The sequence below is a fragment of the Corvus kubaryi genome, unplaced genomic scaffold (assembly GCF_017639235.1).
Source record: "Corvus kubaryi isolate FWS band 111438036 unplaced genomic scaffold, C.kubaryi_AGA036_p1.0 74, whole genome shotgun sequence".
Classification (NCBI taxonomy): domain Eukaryota; kingdom Metazoa; phylum Chordata; class Aves; order Passeriformes; family Corvidae; genus Corvus; species Corvus kubaryi.
In genome coordinates, this window is record NW_024582061.1 from 12,154,893 (window position 1) to 12,174,197 (window position 19,305).

Genomic DNA, 19,305 nt, shown 5'->3' on the forward strand with positions numbered 1-19,305 from the left:
CGGCGGTGCTGGAAGTAATGAGGATGAACCGGGTGTGCAGGATGGTCCTGGTCACTTCCGTGGGCTCCTTCATCCTCGTCATCTTCTATTTCCAAAGTATGTTGCACCCAGGTAGGGCACCGGCACCACAACCGCACCGGCATCACCGGCACCACCGGCCCCGCGGAGCGCAGCGCCCGCCCCGCTCCCCGCCGGCGCAGGTGGCGGGCGCCCCGAGAGCCCTCGCTGGCTGCCGCCGGCCGCGGCTCTCGGCTCCCGGCGCCGCTGCGGCAGGCGCGGGGCTCGGCGGCGGCGGGCGCGGCGGGTGCGGGAAGGTCGCCTTGCCCCCCGCAGAAAACTTCCCGCGGGAAGGAGGAAAGTTGGTTTATTTAAGAATTTTGTTATTTTCCGCTTTATATCGTGCCTTTGGTGAAGGGGGACGGAAGGCGACAGCGGCTGGCGAGGGCGCCGTGGCAGAGCGGCGCCGGGACCTGCCCGGACCCCGCGGGTCCCCCCCGCCGGGAGCGGGACCCCAGGTGCCGTCTCCCATCTGGGGTCGCGGGCCTTCGTCTTCCCAGCTTTTCGTTTTCGGACGTGTCAGGGACACCGCGGCCGAGCAAGGGCATCCACCACCGCCCCGACAGCTCCGCGCCGGCTCGCCCGAGTTGTCCGGAGCGCGGGGGCCACTGCCCAGCCCGGGCCATCCCTGCCCGCGGCGCTGCTGCCCGGTCCTGCCTTGTCCCGGTGTTCGGGCGGCCAAGGGGCTCCGGGTGGAGCCGCTGGCTGGGCACGGGTGTCCGCAGGGACGCAGGCTGCGGAGCGCCGTGCAGGGGTGCATGGGTCACCTCGGATCCACACTCCCGGGTATACCTAATGCGACTTCAGTTTTACCGTTTCCCTCATCCTAGGGATGGAGCTGTACCGGGGGCAGCAGATGCTGGCTCCCAGGGAAGTCCCACGTAGATAGCTTCTGATTCACACAAAGGTGGGATTGGGCTGTGGAAACTTCATGCGGTGTCAGCTGTGTGCACAGACCCATCGTGAATGTTTTGCACAGCTTGGCAAAATGTGTCAAGCATGGCAAAAATAAAAAAAAAATCATTTTGGTCTGTCTGTCTGTCTCACTTTTTCCCCTTTCTGCCTGAGAAATGACGTGGAAATTGCACTTGCAGTGTCTTTTTGGAGGGATCTGACAGCTGAGCAGAGGAGCGAGGCTAGTGAGAGGGAGTGGTACCTCTTAGTAGGCCAACAGCTGCAGCTGGCAGACTGGCCGTACTCCTCAGCAGGCGAGTCTTCCCAGCCGTACCTGTTATTGTCTACTGCCAGCTCTCAAGTATCCTCGCTACAGGCATATATCTGTAGGTGATAAGGGAATTGCAGTCTAGTAAAAAGAGAAAGGATGTGTTCAGATTGACTCTTTCCCTATTTGTGGCTACCGTAGTTGCCATATGTGTATGTGGCACTTAGAGATGTAGTTTAGTGGTGGACTTGGCAGTGCTGCACTAGTGGTTGGACTCAGTCTTAGAGGTCTTTTCCAACCTAAATCATTCTATGAGAAATGATTTTTCCTTAAAGTTGCTGGAAAGTTTTTCATCAAATCGTAGAGGCTTGGTGCACTGATAGAATTAGGAGTCAGTAGATCTGCTGCTCTGTGGTGAAGCCAAGTCCTGTTTGGTGTTTTTGTATCAGCTGCCTGCTCTTCCAGAGTTGGTATAATTTGCTTGATGAATGTGTTCTTGTATGGTGCCCATCTGTGTTAATACCTGCCAACTTCTTGGAAAAAATAGCATAATTTTTTTCTTTCCTGCTGTGTCTGCCCCATGCTTACTGGTTTCACGAGGAGTACTCGGTCCTTAGCAGACCTGGAGAAGGCTTTACTTCTGGTCTTCACGACATCATGCAGAATTATGGGTTGTAACATAGCTTCACCAGTTTAGTAGAAGTGTGATATTTTAATTGGTGGAGTTCCACAGATAATAGACATATTCAGAAAATTTGGCCAAGACTTTTTATTTCCCTTTGTTTCAGATGAATTATACTGCTGGAACACAAACTCAGCATGCAGTAGGTGAGAGATTAGGCTAAATATTCTTCTGTGAATTTTTGAATGTAGAAAAATCACCTTTTAAGAATTCTCAATATGCTCTATAGTTAACTGTTGGAGATTATGGCTTTATATTCATTGTATTGTGAGGCTATAAATAGGCTGAGATTTTAGTACAGTTCAAAGGATTTCGCATAAACTCCAAGGAGAGAATGCGATGCTGTGAAATCACCGGGAGGATAATGCGCACCCGTTTTCTGTGTGACACATATTTAGGTTGTTAGTGTAAATGGAGTAGATCTGGAAATAAATAGATCACAAATAGATCACAACCTTTATTGTGTCTTTTTGATCATAACTGATTTGGCTTTTTTTTTTTTTTTTTTTTTTTTGGGCTGTTTCCATAGTGGAAACTGCTGGGAAGCTCTCAAGCCCTACTGTAGTCCCGCACAGAGTGTCCCTGTTTGGGTTACACATGGTTTGTACGGCTTGGAGAGCTGCTCTCCCAATATCTGTTATGCCAATGTATGTGTTACCATCCTGGTAGTGCAAATGATAGATGAATGTAGAGTTCTTGAAGGATCAGGAGAGAGGGAGGTGGTAGAGCTGTCAGTGTGGTGTACATCCAGTAGCAGATCATTTTTGGGAATTAAGTCTTTATTGTAAGATAATAACCCTTCTTGTGTGTCAGAATTCAGTGGAGCCAGACCCTGGGCAGAGTGTATGTCAGGACTGGAGGTACTAAGAGCTTTCAAAATCTCAATTAATGTCCTTTTTGTTGTTGGAGGGCGTTTAAAATTCTAGCTGGTCTCCACTGAAGCATGTCTTCGGATGGCTGCAGGAGGGAGCTCTCTCTCATCTCTGGCTTGCCAATATGTTGTTGGTAGCTTACTATATTCTCTAGCAGAGGCACTTTGTCATCAGAATTAGATAGAAAATTCCCACCCAAACCTTTGGGAGAGAAAATAAGGTTTTCAGATAAGCCCTCACCAAGAAGTGTCAGCTCCTTACTGTCAGTTTCCTGAGCCCCAGAGCTCTCTTGGTGAATTTCAGAAGGCTGCTTACAAAGCTTTCTCATCAGTTTTAGGCGTGAGAAAGTGAAGGTGAAAGATGCTAGAAGGCCACCAGTGATGAGTCCAACCCCCTCTGGGTTAAGATAAATGTTTATCTGTTAGATGGAGATTTTCCATTTTAGGAGACCTGAATATGGAACTCTTGTTAGAAGTGTGAGACACAAATTTCTGCTGATGGCTTTTTTTTTCCTTTGGGTTAAAAAATAAGAAAATTACATAGTTAACAGAAGCCTTTTTTAAAAACAGACAAGAAAGAACCCAAACAACACAAACACACTCTATGCCTAAAGCTGGGAAGATGAGCTTAGTTTTGTCTTTACAAAAGAGTATAATGTCTGCCCCTTGTGCTGTATCCCAAATACCAGCACATTTATATTGGAAGGAAATCAGGTGGTTTTTACTGTTTTTTCCCTTTTTTGGCTGTGTACCCATTCTTTGTTGGGAAGCCAGCTGTACACGTGCTGTTTGGTTATTGCACCTTTGCATTGTCTGAGTTTTGTCAGAGATTGCCTATGAGCTGGGAGCCCACCCTCCCAAATTAGGTTTCCCAACCAGTTGTTGGTGAGGGAAGGTGAATGGTGCTGCTCTCCATTGCTCATGACCACTGTAAAGAAAACTTTGGAGATGATCCTGGCTGTTCTGGCTTATCTGGGGCTATGCTTGTTCCTGAGGGAAGAAATGGTAGTGGGGACTTTGGTGTGTTTTCCTGTCTCCTGTCTAGCCTTTTCTGAAAAAATATGCTGCAGTGTTGCTATAGCTGAAGATACGGCAATCTACAGCTGATTTTCCCTGTCTCTTTTGCTTGAAATATTTTTCCCCTTCGCTCTCATGCCATGTGCTATCTAGATAACTGAGTGCAAGCTGATTATTGCTCCATGCTCCTGGAACTGCTGTCTGCGTGAAATAGGTCAGTGTTGGGGTTTTAGATGACAGCCCATCATAGTTTTATCTGCTGTTTTTCCTGTGAAATCATTTGCTCACTAGTCTTTAGCCTGCCTACACTTTCACAGATGTGTTTGCTTTGTTCTGTAGGCTTCCCAGTTGCAGCAAGCGGGGGTACTGTGAGTCACCCAGTGCAGGCAGGAGCTGCTCTGCCGGGCTGGGGGTCACACTGGCGGTGTGCTAGGATCCCTTAAGATGTAAAATTCCTCACAAAGGCAGAATAATTAATGCTGTCTTTATCTTACCTCAGACAGGTTTATGAAACTAACTTATTCTAAAGCTGATTCCCTTCCCACCCACATTTTTTTGCTCCATTTTTCATGTCCTGCTTTAAACTTGTACTGTTCTCCTGTGGATGCTAACAAAGGTTAGATCTCACAGGTCAGACTTGCCTCCTGTCCATGATCATCTCAGTTACATATGCAGCACTCTGACTGATAGCTGATGTCTGCCTTTGCTCAAATATCAGAGCAACTCAGACTGCATGAGATTTTTTCCGTATGTCTGAAGACAAGCTCACCATTGGTTTTGATGGAAGATTCTGTTTGAAAATCAATGCAGCAGTCTCCCATCTTGCAGTTGATCCTTGCTTTCTCCCTTGTTTACAAAGGAGAATTAGATCTGCAAGGCAGTTTGGTGTGTGGCATTCCTTTGATGGACCCTGTATACTGATTTTAAATTATTCTGTTTGGGATATGGAGAAATGGAGTTCATTTGACAGCCACAAGAAACTGGCCCTCATTTTGCATGCAAGGAAATCCATCCCCCAGAAACCCCGCCGTGTGCTGGATCTACTTGCTGGTGTCCCTATAAGCTTTTCATAGATTTCCATGGGACTGTCACCAGTGTGAGCAAACTTACTCTGGTCACTCTTCTCAAAGGGACTGCTAGTCTGGAATGGCTTTAAGTTGAGAGTGTAACTGCTTTTTGTATCTTGTGAAAATCCTCCTGGTTAGTGAATATTAATCTTATTAGAAGAGCAACTTTTTCTGTTGCAGTACAAGTGAGTGTAGCTTTTTGCAACAAGTGCTTGTTGAATTTAAAAATCTGTCTCTGAATGTGTTCGAGCGAAAATTACCTGGGTAATTACTGTCGCAGTCATGTCTTATTACATTTTAACTGATCAGGATACTTATTACTCCACAATTACCTTTTCTACCGTGTAGGTTTTAATAAGCTTTTTTTTTTTTTTTACTGTGTATCAATATTGGGAAAGTATGTGCTAACTTTCAGAGCACTGACACTCTATTCACAGATGTAAAAGTGTCATGACTTAGCTAAAGTAACTTTTCCAAAGATAAAGTCAGTGTGCATGGAAACTTTGTTTTGAACTTAGCAAAATAGCATATAGAGCTGAAGCGCCCAGGGCTTTTTATGAACAAATTTATGTAATTGATCAGGTGCAACTAGTATCTCAATTTTATTTCATATTCAGAAATATGACCATGTTTCTGGATTCTGAAATTGTTTCCATTATGTTTCATAAGTGACAAGTAGTTTATCTTGTGCCATACCATGTAATTAACTCTAAAAGTGGTTCAGACAATTGGAAGAAATTAGATTCATGTTACTTTTTCCAAAGCCAGCACTACTGTGTTTTGTTTGACTCTGTTGCCAGATGTACTATATCAAATCCTGCCTGACAAAGCTGCTGCAGTCGTCCTTGTGTGAATGTCATTCCAGCAGTTTTTTTCCTCTCAAGCCTTTTGGGCTGATGCATATGTATTATGTATCAACTCTAAGTTGATCCTGAGGGAGCTAAGGACTGGGATGGGGGACACAATGATTTGAATCTGATGGTTTTTCTTTCTGATTGTTTGTGCCATCCAAAGCAAACGTTTGAGTCCTGTATGTGACTTGTCTAAGTGTCAACATACATAAAGTGAAGCATAGATGCATGGATGAAGGGCCCAGTTGAAATCAATGAAAGGAGAAGGAGTTTTGCCCTCCACATTAAAGGAATGAAATTAAGTTCAGGAATGATGTGCTTGTGTAGACCTGGTGTGTCCAGGATAAAGATGAAGAGGTGTCTGTGGTGGGTTTCTTAGATTCAGCAGCCACCTACTATCTCATAAGGATAACATTTCAAAGCATGTTTGTGTTTTTTTGAATGTTTCTATTCCCTGTGTAGCCCATTCATGCAGGATCTTTGTGGACGAGGTATTTGTCCTTACAGTCACAATTCCAACTGGGTTCAGTTAATTCCTCATTATTTGTGTTTCAGTATCCAGGTTATAGATAGCATCCTTTTGTTATGGGCAGAATGCTTGCATGTGACAGAGTGGTGTTTCTGGCACAAGCCTTGTGCTCTTGACTAGAAGATGAGACCACCAGAGACTGCTGCGAACCAGTGAAAGAATTAAGTTCCTAATTATCTCTGGTTAATGCCTCCAGACACAGGGATTTTCTTGGATTTCAATTTTGTGAATGTAATCAGCAGAGGATGCAGTGTGTTCCCCCTTTCATGTAATTGTTTGGCCCCTGAAACTAAGGTTTCATGGATAAATCAAAATTTTTCCCACATATACATTTGGACTCTGGGTCACTTCACTTGTGTAACGTTGTCATCCCTCACTTTTCGTTTAATGCTGATCAATGAATGTGGTTTGTTTTCTTGCCCTCTCCACATGCTCCTTCACAAGGAGTTAGCTGTTGGGGAAATTGTCTGGAGTAGATCCATTCCCTTCTGTGAAACTGAAATTGTAGGTTTCCACATGAATGGCCCGTCTTAGATTTCAGCTCCCTCCCCACTGTCCTCTTGGGCTGTCACACCACCTGTAGCATCACTAGGAATTACACCTAATGGAAAGCAACCTGTACACAGGTAATGAGCACTTATCTGTAAGGAATAAGGGAATGGAGGGTGCTGACTATCCTGTGGCAGTGTGTGTCCTCTGCTCTGCCCTTTCTGTGATGTCCAGTTCAATCCCTGCAGGCTGGTGGGGAGCCCCTCAGACAGAACATGGGAACTGCAGTTGTGTCTGTGGGAGCTGGTGTGTTTTACTGGTTCCACTCTAGGAACTTGGAGATTGAAAAGCTCTGTGGCAGCAAGCCTCAGAGAGCCAGGGTGGATGACAGGACTAATTTCTGTGATATGCTAACAGGACTTTGGATAACAACATGGTATAAGTAGGTGCAGCACAAGCATTTGTTAATTTGCAGCAAGGAAGTTTTGTGTCCATGTGTGTCAAGAGAGGCTTCCTGTATAAAGAAATTTTGCTGTCTTATGCATTTAATATTTAAATATCAATTTAAAAAAAAATTATGTTAAAATAGTAATGCTTTTTTTGGTTGCTTTTTACACTGTGCCCAGTGTTGGCGATGGAAGCAGATGACAGCTTTCCTTTTGGCCATATTAATTTTACACGTTAGAGATGAGGTCCTGAATGAGGCATTAACATTGGGTTACAAGCGTCAGAAGGGGATGCTATTTAAAATAAATAAAATTAGATGGCTGCCAGTGGAACATTTGAAGGAAAATGTTCATTAGAACACAGTGACTGACATCGAGGCTAGATTTGGAAACTTAGTATTTCATGTCTTTTCCCCTGACAAATTTGAATCTGTGGATTAAAAAGCTGAGTATGAGCACTTATAAAATGCTGACTGGAAAAAAAAGAGGGCTATGCACACAAATGTGTGTGAATGTGCACATGCACTCCCCCATCTTCCCACCCCCTACAAAATCTGTAGTTGGTGGCCCAGGTAATCCAAATGCATTGACTTCTGAAGTGCAAACCCTTTTCTCCTAAAAAGGCTGCTGTAAGGAGTATGAAGTTCTTTGATATTAAAAGAAATCCCAGAAGTGCCAAGGGCCCCACATAGGTGCCTTTGTTATTTTACTAATTGAAATGAGCAGTAAGTGTGGTTTCTCATTTCTGTTATTGTTCCTCAATTTACACATTTGGAAACACCCAGGTTGAGAGAGGAATGATTTTATGAATTCTGTCTAGGCTGTAGAAGAGCAAGGATTTTTATAATTTATCAGTGTATCAGTTTAAACAGTAAGAGTACCTCTTCAAGGTAGCCTTCATCTTGTTTGTGCCAGGCTGTAGACACTGAAGGATGACTTTGCTCCGTTACTATCAATCACCACTGCGATGGCTTCACACTCCTATGAAAAAATGTAAAAGAAGGTGCTGGGGGAAATGGAAAATACAAACAATGCAATCGAGCAGAATTTCTCACAGCACTGTGATTCTGGGGATTTGGGAGATGGTAACTCTATCCAGCAAATGTCATGGAGGTAGGTGGACTGCACTGTGCAAAAACAGGTGTGAAATGCTCACATCCTGTAAACGTTGTCTGCTCTTCGTTTGGCAGCGAGAGGTAGCCTTGGTTTCAAGGATGTGAGTAAAGTGATCGATGTGTGGTTTTGCAGGATCAGGCCCCCCCTCGTCTCTCTTCTCCCGGAGGTGAAAGAGCAGCATCTCATCCTCAGCCATGCTTAATCTGCAAAGGAACTGCTGCTGCTGCTTTGAGCATTGTCTCAGGCTAAAAGATGCCCTCCTTAGTCATCTTAATATCAAAAGATTGTGTCTTTTTATCTTATTTGGCTGAGTGGTAGGAGACTATAGATTTTAATTGCAGAGTCCACATATAAAATCCACAAGGAATAAAAGGCTTTGTTGGGTTTCAATCCCCTTCTCGAACACACTGTACTCTGTAAAAAGCAGAGAACTGTGGGATTCTTTTTTTCCCCCCACTTTTATTCGTTTTTAAGACATGGACATTCAAGACAAATTTTGTAGATGGTAAAAAGGTGGCCTTCAGGACCCTTGAAGTAATGCCTTCTGAATTCATGCCATAAATGACATAGTAGCCAGAGATTTTCATGCTTTTTTGACTGATAAATGTTTGCATAAAGGAATCAAAAACTTTAAAATGGATAGCTTGTAGGGATTTTTGAATTAGGGAAGGTAGACATATAATTAATAAGGTGACTGTAATTGGATCTCACAGATGATCTTAACTGTAATACCTTGTCTTAAAACAAAGAGCTTTAGGTAGTTAAAATCCTTTTAAAGACTATTTGCATTATAGTGCTTTAAAGCTGATTGGTATGCAGGCAGAACAAAAATGTCTGTATTATCTGAAGTGACCTGACACGGAATAGCACACTCTGCACCCACGCTGGTGGGTACCAGGAGCCGAATATGTCCTTCTAGTAATCTGTATTTTTACAGCCTGTGTTGGAAGTGGGAGAAGGGAATTTATAGTAACTGAGGAGGAGGGCATTAATGCTTTTTAAACACTTGGTGATTAATCAAATGTGTCAGTTGGGGTCATAAATACAAAACTGATAAAGCCTGTCTTGATTATGTATTTTGGTCTTGATTAACTTCTAGAATACATTTGAGTTTCCAGATGGTGATAAGCATTTTATCTTTAGAATTAAGCACGTGTATGCGTGCACATAATTATGAAGTTGAAGTAATTGCTAATCAAGTGGGGCAATACACCAGAGAATGATGGACTGCAAGGGTGACTGTGGACACCTGCACTCAGCCTCCCAGGCATTGCTGTGTCCCACTCCCTGGTTTCATCAATTGTTACAGGATCAGTCAGCTGGACGTTGTGCAGAATTCCTGCCACCATGGCACTGGCAATCCTGTGGGCTGTGCCAGATGATCTCTGCCTCTCCACATTCCTTCTCTTCACAAGTCTTGCTTGTCCTTTGTGGCAAGGTTAGGGAAGCTCAGATAGGGTGAACATGGCTCCCTGCTAGGCTGTTGGGTTTGGGGTTTTGTTTTGGGCAAGCCATAAGATTTTACTACTTTTTTCATTAAAGGAGTACACTGAGTGGTTTGAATTTTCTGATGGGTGGACGGCACGAGGTCTGCGTGATGGACTGGATGAGACAGTGGTTGCTTTTCAGTTGATTTCAGTGAGTACTGGGTCAGGTCTACTGTGCTGGAGCAGAAGATTTTGGATTACACAAAAGGCACACGTTCCCCTTGGAGGTAGAAATATAGGATTGCAGGCTTGCGTGAAGCCCTGGACTGTTTCTGCCCTGTAAATCTGGGTCAGTTCCATTGACTAGGTTAGATCAATTCTGGATCAAAGGTGCTGTAACAAAGAGCAGAATTAGTCCCTCTGTGTTTTCCTACAGAGCAATATACAGTAGAACAACAGCACTGCTTGTCCTTATTATTATCCAACACCACTTATTTGTCCTTTCTACAGTCAAGTGAATGGAAATTTTTTTTTCCTGTAGAGATACATGCTTGAAGTATTGAGAGGGGTGCTGCCTATTTTCAATAGTTTCAGTAGAAATTACATTGACAGACAAGCTATATGTAACTATCAGCATGCAGATCATCAATAGGATCGAAGCGTTCTTGTCCTGCTGTAGAGCTGCTCTGTCTCATGCAGAAAAGGCTATTAATATTTCTGGTGCAACAGCAAAAATGTAATTGCATTAAAGAAAAAAATGAGAAAAAGTTGGGGCTTCTGGAGCTATTAACTATTTTGAGATAAAACTCTTATGAGATACTAAATTAGCTGAAATAGATGATATAAGACAGACGTGGTTTAATTAAAATTGTCTTCATATTTGGCTGTCTTGAGCTAGCTTGTGATTTTTGGTGTTTTGTTTATTTTTTTTCCCCTTTTCTCTTTCCTCCCACCCAGAACTCATCAGTGTTTCTGGTGAGTCTTTCTCTGTTCTGTTCCTGTTTCCTGAGCACTTTTTCTTAAAATCTTCCAGAGTAGAGAAAGGAGGATTTTTGCAGACGATGCCAGGAGAGTTTGCAAAACAAAAATATACACGGGGCTATTGTGTCTGAATGATTAGTAATGCATGAAGTCCATACATCAGTATAATGTCAGTGACTTACAACCTCATCCATCTCCAGAATGCTACAGCCAGTGTGGTAACACATTACTGTGAGAACTCTTTGTGCAGCTAGAAATGCGTCTCATTCCCCTCAGTGTGCTTGGGCACCAAGGGAAACAGGCCATAATTCTTGTATGTCCAAACTAGCTGGGTTTTTTCCCACTGCCAGTCTTTACAGAGGCTTTTCCCCCCTTCATTTTAGGGTTTTTTTTTGTACTCTTCAGACCTTTTGCTTGTTTCTGCATTCATTGGGATGTGACCAAGAGATTTACTTCATGCTCCCTTTCCAGCTGTGAGGGGATCTCTTGTCATCAGCTTGTACCTCAGCCACTCTTACCTTGCCAGAATGGTTTATGCCTGGTGTAATTTTTCAGCATTTTGGGAGCCTGGAATCACACTGTCACGTCATGTGTGTTGTATATTGGTTAATGGTGAGTCTGTGCTTTCCTGCTGTCTGTTGCAGTTGAAAGCTTTCACTGGGAGCAAGTTAGGAGCAGTGTTTCTGGAAATCTTTGGGAATTTGGGTCCAAATCTTCTTCTGGGGCAGTAATACTTCATTTAATCAGAAGGCTTAAAAATGGTCCACAAAGTATGTCCATACATTCTTTTTCACTCTACAGCTAGGGAAACTGGGTTGTGCCCCAGGGCATCTGAGTTTTGATGCTAGGTTACAGATGTGCTCTGGTTGTACTACAGAGCACAGGCATAAATGGTTCTTGTTTCTAATTCTTCATTGTTTTGTCTTTATGTTTGGGTTTCTAAAGTGTAAATCTTCCCTGTGTATGCCCTAACAAATGTTGAGTGGCCTTGCTTTTCTTGATCAGACGTTGAAGGCATACTTGAAGGGAAAACATCAAAGGTCCTCACTAGCTCTTGGGAAGTTATTCTGCTTGGTGGCTTCTCGTGCTTCAGCATTGCATGCCCAGCTTGGAGGCAGGTTGCAGAAACAGAGCTTGGAAGCGAGCAGCAAAATGCTCCCCTTCCCAAGCTGAGTACAGGGAAGTTCGCTATGGAGGAAGCATCATCTTTGGTGCTTCCACCACTTGGGATGGAGACATTGTCCAGGAGCACAGTGTTGCTTCGTGGAACTAGACAGTGTTGTGCTTGGACAGCTTTTGCCAGTGAAAGTTTTACTGGATCAGTATAGGTAGGAAAAAAGGCCTGCCTCTTCCCTTTTCATTTTCTTTTACCTCTGTGTCCAGGTCTGCTAGAGGTTTTGCCAGCAAATCTAAGTTTACTAAAACAAGGATGACAAAAAAAGAGCACATACAATGAAATCATATCCTTTCTATGGTCTTGCTCTGTCAGCAAAGCTTTTACATGTTGACTAAGGCTGATGTGCATGAGGCATCCTGGGTTTTTATTCATGCACCCATGTTTATTAAAATATTGCCTCTCTGTAAAGTACATTGTCCCTGCACTTTGCTCATTCTTCTCTTACTGCAGTTTTAAAGTCAAAGTTGGGAAGGTATCATCAGCTATCTCTGTGAGGGGCTGCATCTGCTGGCTGATGCTCTCTCAGATCCTTCCCTTTTATTAGACCTCCATGCTTTCTGTGGTGGCTGTGGGACATTGCTGTTCATTCCTTGAAAAAGAAAACCTTGATACAGCATTTCATGCATGTGTTTGCTCAGAGCCGCCTCAGATTTAAATCTAGCATCTTTTTCAGTTCTTGTGAAGGACTGGGGCATTGGAAGAAATGCTTCATGCAGTGCAAGGTGGAGAAATGGAAGCTACTTCACATATTTGAAAGGGTATTTTTACCTCAGTCTTGGAAACATAAAACATTTCCCATCTATCTTGCTGAATGTGTGTGACTGTTTCCCACAAGTGCACAGGACTAAGAGTTGCAGTGAGGCATTTCGAAGAGATGGACTTCTTGTCTTAACTGAAAGGCATCTAGGAATGCTTTTCTTCCTGCCTTTTTTCTCCCCTGCTGACCTGTAAGTTTCTGTGTCCCCCTCATAGTCAAACAAGCATAGTAAAAATATATATCTGTGTCTGAAGTTCTGGTGTTTATTTGCTTCTTGCTCATCTGTCAGATTAATTTTGCATTGAATTATGAAAAATGTTGCTCTGTCACAAGTTGTGGCTGGTAGTAGATTGCTTGCGCACTACATCTGTTCAAATGTTCAGGAAAGGGACTACTTTAAAATTTCAGTTCTAGCCTAAAAATACATGTGGAGTCTTTTTTTCACGTTTAACTTCCTTGCTGGAAATAGCAGGGTTCTGTCATGTTTGTAGGCACTTTTAAGCACACCATAGTTATGTAGCAAACTGAAAAAATGTGCACCTATCTTCCTCAAGTGAGGGCATGTGGCAATGGTGCTATGGCCACATCAAATCCTGCATACATGGAAATTACAGGAGCTGGGTTTTGAGCAGACACCCAGTGTTTACATGCTTAATTTATGTAATAGCCCTTTCAGTTCCCATCTGTTCCTGTGCCCTTTGGCAAATGGGTTTGCAGTTTTCTAACACACGAAAATGTTGTCAAGTTCAGGGAATAAGACTCGGATTTTATTTAATTGCTTCTTTCTTTGTCTGTTATAAGTTGGTCCTTAGGGAGAAGAGGTTGACCCCAGGAAGCAGGGAAGCTTTGTCTTCCCAGTCTGCCAGTAATCTCTGAGTACAACTCAAGGTTGAGAGGTCAAAGTTGCAAGTTGAGCACTTATGCCCCAAATGCATCTCACTGTCTCATATGCAAGTGAGGCAGCTGCAAGGGGGTTGTGCTGGAAATGAAGCTGATCTGAGAACCCCACATTTGTGTTTCTGCACTCATGGCTAAAGTGTGACTGGGACTTCTTGTGAAGGGTGTTGATCCAGAACAGAGAGTGCAAAGATGAGTTCCTATTTGAGTGGACCATAGCAATTGGCTGTCAGGAAAGAGGGGTCGGCTCCTGCCTTGCTTTTATCTGTTCTTGCTCTTCTGCAGTGCCAGGGCACACTCCATCTCTGTGGCTCAGCTGGAGTAGTGGGTCCTGTGGCAGACACAGTGCAAACCAGAACTTGAGGGCAGGAGTCTGATGGGCCTGACATGCAGTGGCAACAGTGATGTGTGTAATAGAGCTTCTCTGAACCTGTGCAGTTCAGCATAGGTAGGGGGTATCACCAGCACAACAGAAAAGCAAATTACTGCTGAAAACAATTGCTGGCTACCAAAACTGATAATTCTGACAGATTTATTCAAAGTCAAGTGTGAGCTTGTCTATGACCCCAATTACCACCTCACTTCTGTGGTTGCTTTGAAATGGGTTTGTGTCAGATACAGGCTTCATGGGAGCTCCAAGGTATGGGTGGAGAGAACACTCCTCTTCTCATTACTGCTGGAGTAAGGATATGTACACCTGTGTCTGCAGCATGGTAAGCCAAGCACAGGTTGTCCATAGCTTCCCACTTGTGTCCTTCACTGTGTATCTTGAAATGCCTTACACCAACACCGTGAGCTTGTGCTTGGGAAGTTGGTCATGTGGCGTCCTTCCTGGAACAGGCAGTGTCCTGCTTTGTAGGGCACTGGGCTGAGCTGCCTCTGTGTGTGCTCTCATGACATCTGTGTTGGGATGAGCTGTGGGTCATCTGCTATGCTTGGAGACCAGGTTGCAGTAAACTGACCAAATCAGTAAAACTAACCTCCTTCCTAGCATATACCCATAACTTCAGGAAGTGGTTGGAGGACCTGGGAGTTCAACCTAGTAAGCTCCAGGCTTACTACTGAATGATCATGTCTTTGGACAATGTCAGTGGAACAAGGCCAAGCAAGCTGGCAAGGAAGAGATGGTCCTGGTGACAGGTGCAACTCTAGGGAGGTTGGTCAGGGGAGTTGAGATCTCTTGGTGCTCTCAGGGTCCTGGGAGTAGGCTTGCTAGCTCATTTTTATGATCTACTAACCAACTTCTTCAGAAGTTCTTCTGGCAGCCCTCACAGATGGCCTTGTGCTGCAGAGGAGCCCAGAGACAAGTGGTATGCAGTGAGAAGAATTTGCTGTGCCAGTTGTTCCATCACCATGGTTGTAAGGGTTTCATGTTTTGTGTAATGGGTTACAGTAAACCTTGACTCTTAGAGTTTCCCAGTTTTGGATGCTAAATGAGAGGATACTTTCAGGGCAGAAAGGAAAGGCATTACCTAGGAGAAACAATCCCTGCTAGGGGAATCTATTTCATCAGGAATATTTATTCAAAGGAAAACCAGTTATTTTCTGCTAAATGGATACACATAGCCTGGCACGTGTGCACAGAGGGCAGGACTGCGTTCCAAGTGTGTGATCCCTGGCAGAGTTAGCTGGTGACATGCAAGAACACTGAAGGTCATGGCTTTGTTGCTTCCTCTTCTTCTGCCTGCTAGCCCTTTTGTCTCGCTCTGGTGGTGCTGGCATGCAAACTACATCATGCTACTCCATGCTGGGCCATTCCTTACAGTTCATGTTGGTGTGCCTCTCGAGCTGGAACTGGTGGTGAAGCAGGTAAAACCTGATCAAAGCACATGTCTAATTGAATTTTTAGATCTTGCTTTAAAAATGTGGGATTTTCAAATACTCCCATTAGTGGGCATGAGTACTGAGGAGAAATATGTCACCAGGTAGGGTTTTTTGAGTCAGAATTTCAGTGTAATTAAAAAGAGATTACTGAACTTAATATCATTAAAAGAAATGCTTTCATGAAACAAAGAACACCACTGGAACCTCTGGGTGCACATAGGAAGTGTGCTGAGCCACTGCCTGCAGCTTGGTGTTAAGGCAAGAGAAGCATTTTTTGTAAGTATGGAAAAAGGGAGCAGCTGCACACTGGGGCTTCTTGCTCTTTGCTCTGCAGAAGGTTCGTTTGGAGGGAGAGAATTGTACTTCTGAAGGAGTGAGCAGAAGAAACATATGTGGGTTCAACTAAGAAGTGTCAACCTAACTAGCAATGGATTCTGCAGTTTGTATTGGAATAATCAACTGATAAGTAAAATTTTAATTATTAATGTACATTTTTATCCTTTTGCCATGCATCCTAGTTAATTGCAAATGAATATTCTTTTGCAGTGTTGCAGTGCTTTTCATTCTGACAGTCACCACCTTAGGGCTGGGTTATCAGTGCTAACACGTACTTCAAATTAAATTGGGAGGTAACAGTGAGAGCAGCTTATCTTCAGTAGTAAGGACAAGTTCCCCTAATTCTCAATCATGTGTCACTCAATTCAATTATGACAGGAATATATTAATCTTTTCTTGTGAGCAATTTAGTATGCCCCTTTCTACAGCTAAGGGTTGCATTTTATGAAGCATTATTGATTAATATTGTTAGGGTTTGTGTTTTACCAGAAGTTATTCTTAGCTGTAATTTCTGTCTTGTACTTGACTGCTTTTCCTTTTCCTGAAATGTTATTCAGGGGCAATACCTCTGAAGGAGGAAGATATTTCCTCCTGTGCACAGGACTGGGAAGGACAAGTAATTAGTTGACAGGATGGCCAAGAATTTTTAGAAGCTGTAGGAGAGTTAGGACTTTTCTAGCAAGACTGACAGTGAATTTGTTTGGTATTTTTATTTTGGTCTTCCCAGCGTTGCTGTAGAACTGCAATGGCATAAGGAGTTGTGATGCTTGGCTTTGCCAGGGACTGTTACAGTGCTGGAAGTAAGTGCAGGCTACGGGGGTTGCCAGATCTCCTTGAAGGGAGGCTAGCAGAGAAAACAGATACATCACTGATGTGAAAAACAAATGAATCTTGTTTTATCTTCATATATTGTCAGCAAAAAAAAAATTTCCTGATTTATGTTAGTCTGAAAGAGACAGATTTCATGGTATCAAAGAGCTCAGTCTTGAGCTTGGACTTGTAGTGAAGCCAAACTGTAAATGGAAAGTTTGTCAAGTGATCTGGCTGTAAAAATTTAGATTTGAGGAAGGAGAATTTAAATTTATGTCAATTTATACCATGTTAATCTCTGCAAAGGAGATCTTAATTGCAAGACTGACAATTTGAGTCATGTTTGATTCAGAGATTGGTCCTTGATAACTTTGGATCTGTTTCCAAAGGTGGCTTGTGAGTTGGGATTGAGGATCAAAGCCTAAATATCACTTTGTTTCAAGCTTGAGTGTCAGACTGAGGCATCATGTTTTAAAGTGGGGTTTTGTTGCATACTGTAACTTGAAGCGAAAAATTCACCATTGTACTGAAAATCTTCAGTCTTCGAGGCTTAAAAGACTTATTGAAGATGAAGATAAAACTGTGTACTTGTAAGCATTATAAGAAGAGACCTCAGTAAAAATAAAAAAGTGCAAGTGGCACAGAGAATTCTGGCAAAAGAGAATCATTGCTATGGAGTTAAAAGATGGATGTTTGAAGGCAATGGCTTTACCTGTGTTTGAAGTTGTAGCATTTGTGAGTAGGGGTGTGCTGCCCTCCCTCAGGGAGAGAGGCTGGGCAGGGTTTGGTAGCCTTCAGAGGACAGCAGCTTTGGTGGGAGATAGTCACTTGTAGCTGCTGCTGCATCGTTGTGTAGAACTAATGTGTTTATGGCTAACAGAGTGATGAAAAGCCAATCCAGAGAATGTTTTCAGAAACGTGCCTACAGACATGCCTGTAGCTGCAAGTTGCACCTTTAAATCACCCTTACAGACACAGCTTTCAAAATCAAGTCATTGGCATAGCTGAAGTGCAGGAAACATTCATCCCATAGAATCATCTTCCTGCCTTTCCTCACCTGTGTGAGGTACTACAGTGTGACAGCTGGGAGGTGAGGATGAACAGCATGGGACTGCCAGGAGGTCACAGGTGGAGAGCGTAGAGAAATGCTGTGAAAAGAATCGAGGCTAAAACAATTGTATGCACATTTGAAGGGGGAATCTGTTCATTTGCTTGAGCCCTTTCTGTATTTCTTACATTAGTTTTCTGTATGTCACCTGATGTGTGTCACCTGCACACAGTTGTCTTTGCCCTGGTCAGTCTGCTCCCACCCCACTGCTGTGGCATCTCTGGCACGTGCCTGTTTGATCAGGCGGTTCATCAGAATCATGTTTTTTGGAGGGGTGTGTGTGCAAGTGTGTGTCCCAGGTAGTTTTTAGGGAGTGTGATGCCTTGGGCCAGGAGGTCAGTGTGGTATGAGAGCTGCTGGGGAGGTGCAGGTGCCAACAGGCAGCGAGGTTGGGGTAGGTGACACCGTGCCCAGTCGCAGCCAAATGAACCTCTCGGTGAGCTGACAGGGTGGCTCTACCTTGGCTCCATCAGAGCTGGATGAGTTTCAGCAAGAAGCAGATTTACTGTCGTCTCTAATAAGTTTCTTCCTTCTATTTTCCCTTTCCAGTAAGTCAGTCTGGAGTGGACTGTAACAGAGCCAGTTAAAGATTGGTACAGGGGAAGAGGCATGTCTGTTTAGAAATTGCAAAGAGTGCAACATTTGGCAATAACGGCTGTGTCTTTTTTGGCAGGATCCAAAGAGCTCAGAAAGCGTTTTCTCTTCATTAGTGGTCTAAATTTTATGATCGCTCCTGTGTTTTGGAAGCATTCTCGGCAAGGATGAAATGATGGAATTCCATAAATCCAAGATTTCCTATTTTTTTTACGAAGAACTTTTGAAGCTTTGAATGTGGACTGGGTGCTGAAAATGTTCTGTTGTAGGTCACCTCTACATCTCCCTCGGGCACGGAGAGCACTGAAAGCCAAGCGGATCTGTGTCAGTCTAAGCTGCTTTAGGGTCTGCTGTCAAGCGAAGGCTTCCTGGGAATGCTCTGTGATGTGGACACAAATGAGATGAGAAAGGTTTTTTCTTTTATTTTTATTTAACTTTTTTATTTCAAGCTCAGTGTAAGCTCTCTGACCTCCAACATGCTCCTAACAACATAGTTTTCGGTGATTCTACGAAACCTTTATTTTGTTGCAAACTGTCTCTGGTGGCTTTGAACAAGCCCCAGAGTCTTAATTAAACATTTTTGATCAGGCATGACTTCACAGCAAGTCAAATCCTTTGGCTGTGGTGTTTTGTTTTATTTAATCACTGGACTATTTCCCTGTATAGAACACTGCAGCACTCCCATCTGACTTCCTTTGTTAGTGTTCCATTAAAAATTATTTTAACTGACCTTTTTCTGTCTTTAGTCAACTTTTCAGTGACCTATTCCTTCCTTTCCCTTTTCCAATCTCCTGCTGCAAAATTTTCAAAGAAGTTGAAACTTAAGGAAGATGAAACTGTGAGTTCTGTCTGCTTTACCCAATTGAGATGAAATTGTGTCCCTCAGATGGCTCCCAGTGAAGCAGAGAAAATAAACTTTGCGAGTCCCCATTTTTCAGAAAGGAGCCCATGGCACTGAGCTGTGGGGATTGGTGTCCCCTCTGCCTTGTGAAGCTGTTCTGCTTGGCCAAGGGAGTCAGCCAAAATGACTTTATATCCTGGTGGTTATGCCCTCTCCTTCCAGCACCTTTAATTGCTGTCCTTAATGAACAGTTTGTTTCTTGCTTT

At 43.5% G+C, this 19,305-nt stretch overlaps 1 protein-coding gene across 2 annotated transcripts in view; it reads left to right on the forward strand.

The window, feature by feature from the left end:
* The window catches only part of CHST11 (carbohydrate sulfotransferase 11), a 181,245-nt gene that overhangs the window by 24,957 nt on the left and 136,983 nt on the right, over nt 1–19,305 (forward strand). The window contains exon 1 of one of the 2 annotated variants that reach the window (XM_042050486.1): nt 7–96. The exons of the other annotated variant lie outside the window; for it this stretch is intronic. Within the exon in view, the coding sequence (XP_041906420.1) occupies nt 18–96 (79 nt within the window). The 5' untranslated portion in view covers nt 7–17. Of the gene's footprint in view, nt 1–6; nt 97–19,305 lie in introns of those variants that run through there. 2 annotated transcript variants of the gene reach the window in all.